This window comes from Cynara cardunculus, unplaced genomic scaffold (assembly GCF_001531365.2).
Source record: "Cynara cardunculus var. scolymus isolate 2C unplaced genomic scaffold, CcrdV1 Un_Scaffold_8292, whole genome shotgun sequence".
In the NCBI taxonomy this organism is placed as follows: Eukaryota; Viridiplantae; Streptophyta; class Magnoliopsida; order Asterales; family Asteraceae; genus Cynara; species Cynara cardunculus.
The window spans coordinates 11,323-14,124 of NW_020204108.1; the positions used below are offsets into that span (position 1 = coordinate 11,323).

At 40.1% G+C, this 2,802-nt stretch overlaps 1 protein-coding gene across 1 annotated transcript; it reads right to left on the reverse strand.

Annotated features, from left to right (window-relative positions):
• Positions 1-708: 708 nt before the first annotated feature.
• LOC112505084 lies at positions 709-1,890 on the reverse strand. Its single transcript, XM_025109035.1, has 2 exons — positions 1,455-1,890; positions 709-1,268 (listed from the first exon to the last, which is right to left on the reverse strand). The coding sequence occupies exons 1-2, from the start codon at positions 1,888-1,890 to the stop codon at positions 709-711; spliced, it is 996 nt and encodes a 331-aa protein (XP_024964803.1).
• Between the last annotated feature and the right edge of the window lie 912 nt (positions 1,891-2,802).

The window sequence follows — 2,802 nt, forward strand, 5'->3', positions numbered from 1 at the left end:
GATCAATAAAAGTTAAGGGAAAATGGTCCTTTTGGGCGGCTTTGTTTAGCCTTCGGTAGTCCATACATATCCTCCAACCAGACACTATTCTTGTGGGGAAGAGTTCATTTTTGTCATTGGTGACAACAGTAAACTCTCCCTTCTTTGGGACACACTAGATTGGACTAACCCAGGAACTACCGGCTATTGGAAAAATTATTCCGGCGTCTAGCCATTTCAAAATTTCCTTCTTCACTACTTCTTTCATGACCAGGTTCAATCTCCTTTGAGGCTCTATAGGTTTGAAGTTCTTTTCATCTAGGATGATCTTATGTTGACATATAGAAGGACTATCCCCTTAAGGTCAACAATGGTCCATCCTATGGCTTTGGTGTGTAACTTCAACATATCTATAAGCTTCTTTTCTTGATGAAAATCTAGGGTAGATGATATGATGACAGGTAACTTACCTTCTTCTCCTAGATATACATACTTCAAGTGAGATGGGAGTTGCTTTAACCCCAAATCAGGTGGTGAAATCACAGACGGGGTAAAATTCTTAAGTTCATTATTGTTCAACAGTTCAAATGCTGCAGCATCAGATGGGACATCACCTTCTAATTTCTCAACAATATCATCACCTATCTCAACACTATCCTCCTTCTCTAGCTTACAGGCCTTCCTAACTCCTTCCTCATAACACATTGTCTCAATCTCAGTAATTTCTGATCATTCCTCTAAATAATCAGGGTACTTTAAGGAATTAAAGACATTGAATGTGACTTTTTGATCTTGGAGTCTCATGGTCAGCTCTCCCTTTTGGACATCAATCAAAGTTCCACCAGTGGCTAAGAAAGGTCTTCCTAAGATTATGGGAATATCTTTGTCAGCCTCAAAATCTAGGATGATGAAGTCAGCCGGAAAGATGAATTTGTCAACCTGAACTAAGACATCCTCAATCTTACCTTTGGGATAAGCTATGATTCTATTGGCCAATTGCAAGGTGACAGTGGTGGGTCTAGCTTCTCCTATGCCTAGGGTGTTGAAAACAGACAAGGGCATAAGGTTGATGCTAGCTCCTAAATCACACAAAGCTTTACCAATCTCCTTTCCACCTATAGAATAAGGAATAGTGAAACTCCCTGGGTCTTTAAGCATAGGGGGTATTTTGTTGTTTAGAAGCGCACTACATCCCTCGGTAAGAGCTACGGTCTCATATTCGGTTAACTTCTTCTTCTTACGCAAAATATCTTTTAGGAACTTGGCATAACTGGGCATTTGCTCAATTGCTTCAACAAGGGGTATGTTGATGTGCAATGCCTTAAACACTTCCAAAAACTTTTTAAACTGTAGTTCTTCCTTTTGGTTTCTTAGCCTTTGGGGAAAAGGAACATAAAGAGGAACTGGCTTTATGATAGCTTTGTTTGGTTGTGCTGAGCAAGATGGGTCCAAAGTGCCTAGAGTCTTGGTTTTACTTTCTTGAGGTTCAGATGGGATTACAACTTTGGTTKTTGGACCTGTTATAACCTCATCCTCAATTGGCTTTTTCCTAGCAACTTCGTCAGGGAATAACAAAGGATATTCTGACTTAGGAGGAACAAAGGTGGTGGTCTCAGGAAGTGGGTTATCCAAAGGTTTAGGTGGACTTTCAGTAACAGGGACCATAGGTGTAGTCTCAGGTTTAGACACAACCTGTTCACTTCCTAATGGTATGGTCTCAGTTAATTCCTTACCACTCCTAAGAGTTACTACCTTCACATGTTCTTTTCCTAGATCTCTCGGGACTTCGGGGTTACTAGGCAAAGCACCAAGGGCTCTACTATTTTGATTAATAGCAAGTTGGCTAACTTGTGTTTCCAAGTTTCTGATGGCAGCACTTTGTTGATTGAACAAAGATTGATTTTGAGTCATCATTTGCTGCTATGCTTGGGACTGAGCCACCAGTCCTTTTATCATAGCTTCCAAGGAAGATGATGAATCGGACTGTAAAGGTGGTTTATTTGAAAAGGTAACTTGATTACTTTGAAAATTATGTTGATGGTGATTCTGAGAATTAGAACTGCTTGCATGTTGATGTTGTTGAAAATTAGGGTTTCCTTGCTGCTTATGGACAGGGGGGGTTCAAACTTGGACTATTCCATGAAAAATTTGGGTGCTGTCTCCAACTGGCATTGTATGTGTTAGTGTAGGGATTCGATCTGTTATGAACATAATTCATAGATTCAGAATTGTGTGGACACAGTTCATAAGAGTGTTCCCCTCCACAACAGACACATTGCACTGAGAGGGCAGCTGGAATAGGTGATGTGACAGCTGACTGCACTCCTTGGCCAGAAGTTAGATTTTTAAGCATATTGGCCATATAAGAGAGTTGTGTTGTTAATGCAGTATATGCATCAACATCATGTATTCCTGCTGTCTTCTTTTGCGGTTGAGCACGTGGATCAGCCTAATGTCCATTATTAGCAGAAATTTTTTCAAGGATCTCATATCCTTCATTGTAGGTCATGGCTGTAAAGGCTCCGCCTTCAGTTGCATCGAGCATTTGTTTTGCCATGTGATTTAACCCATTGTAAAAGGTCTCGAGTTGAACACAGTACGGGATGCCATGGTAAGGGCATCTCCTTAACAACTCTTTGAACCTCTCCCAAGTGTCATGTCACACCACGCTAAAGCGGAAACACGAGGTATGGCAGGTAAAGTCTCATATCAATAGTGTATAAACAACACAACCATACAATTTAAAACATAGTTACATCAAAACTAAAGTTTACAGTCCCAAATACAAATTTACAAAATAAACATAAAATAAGATTGAAATTT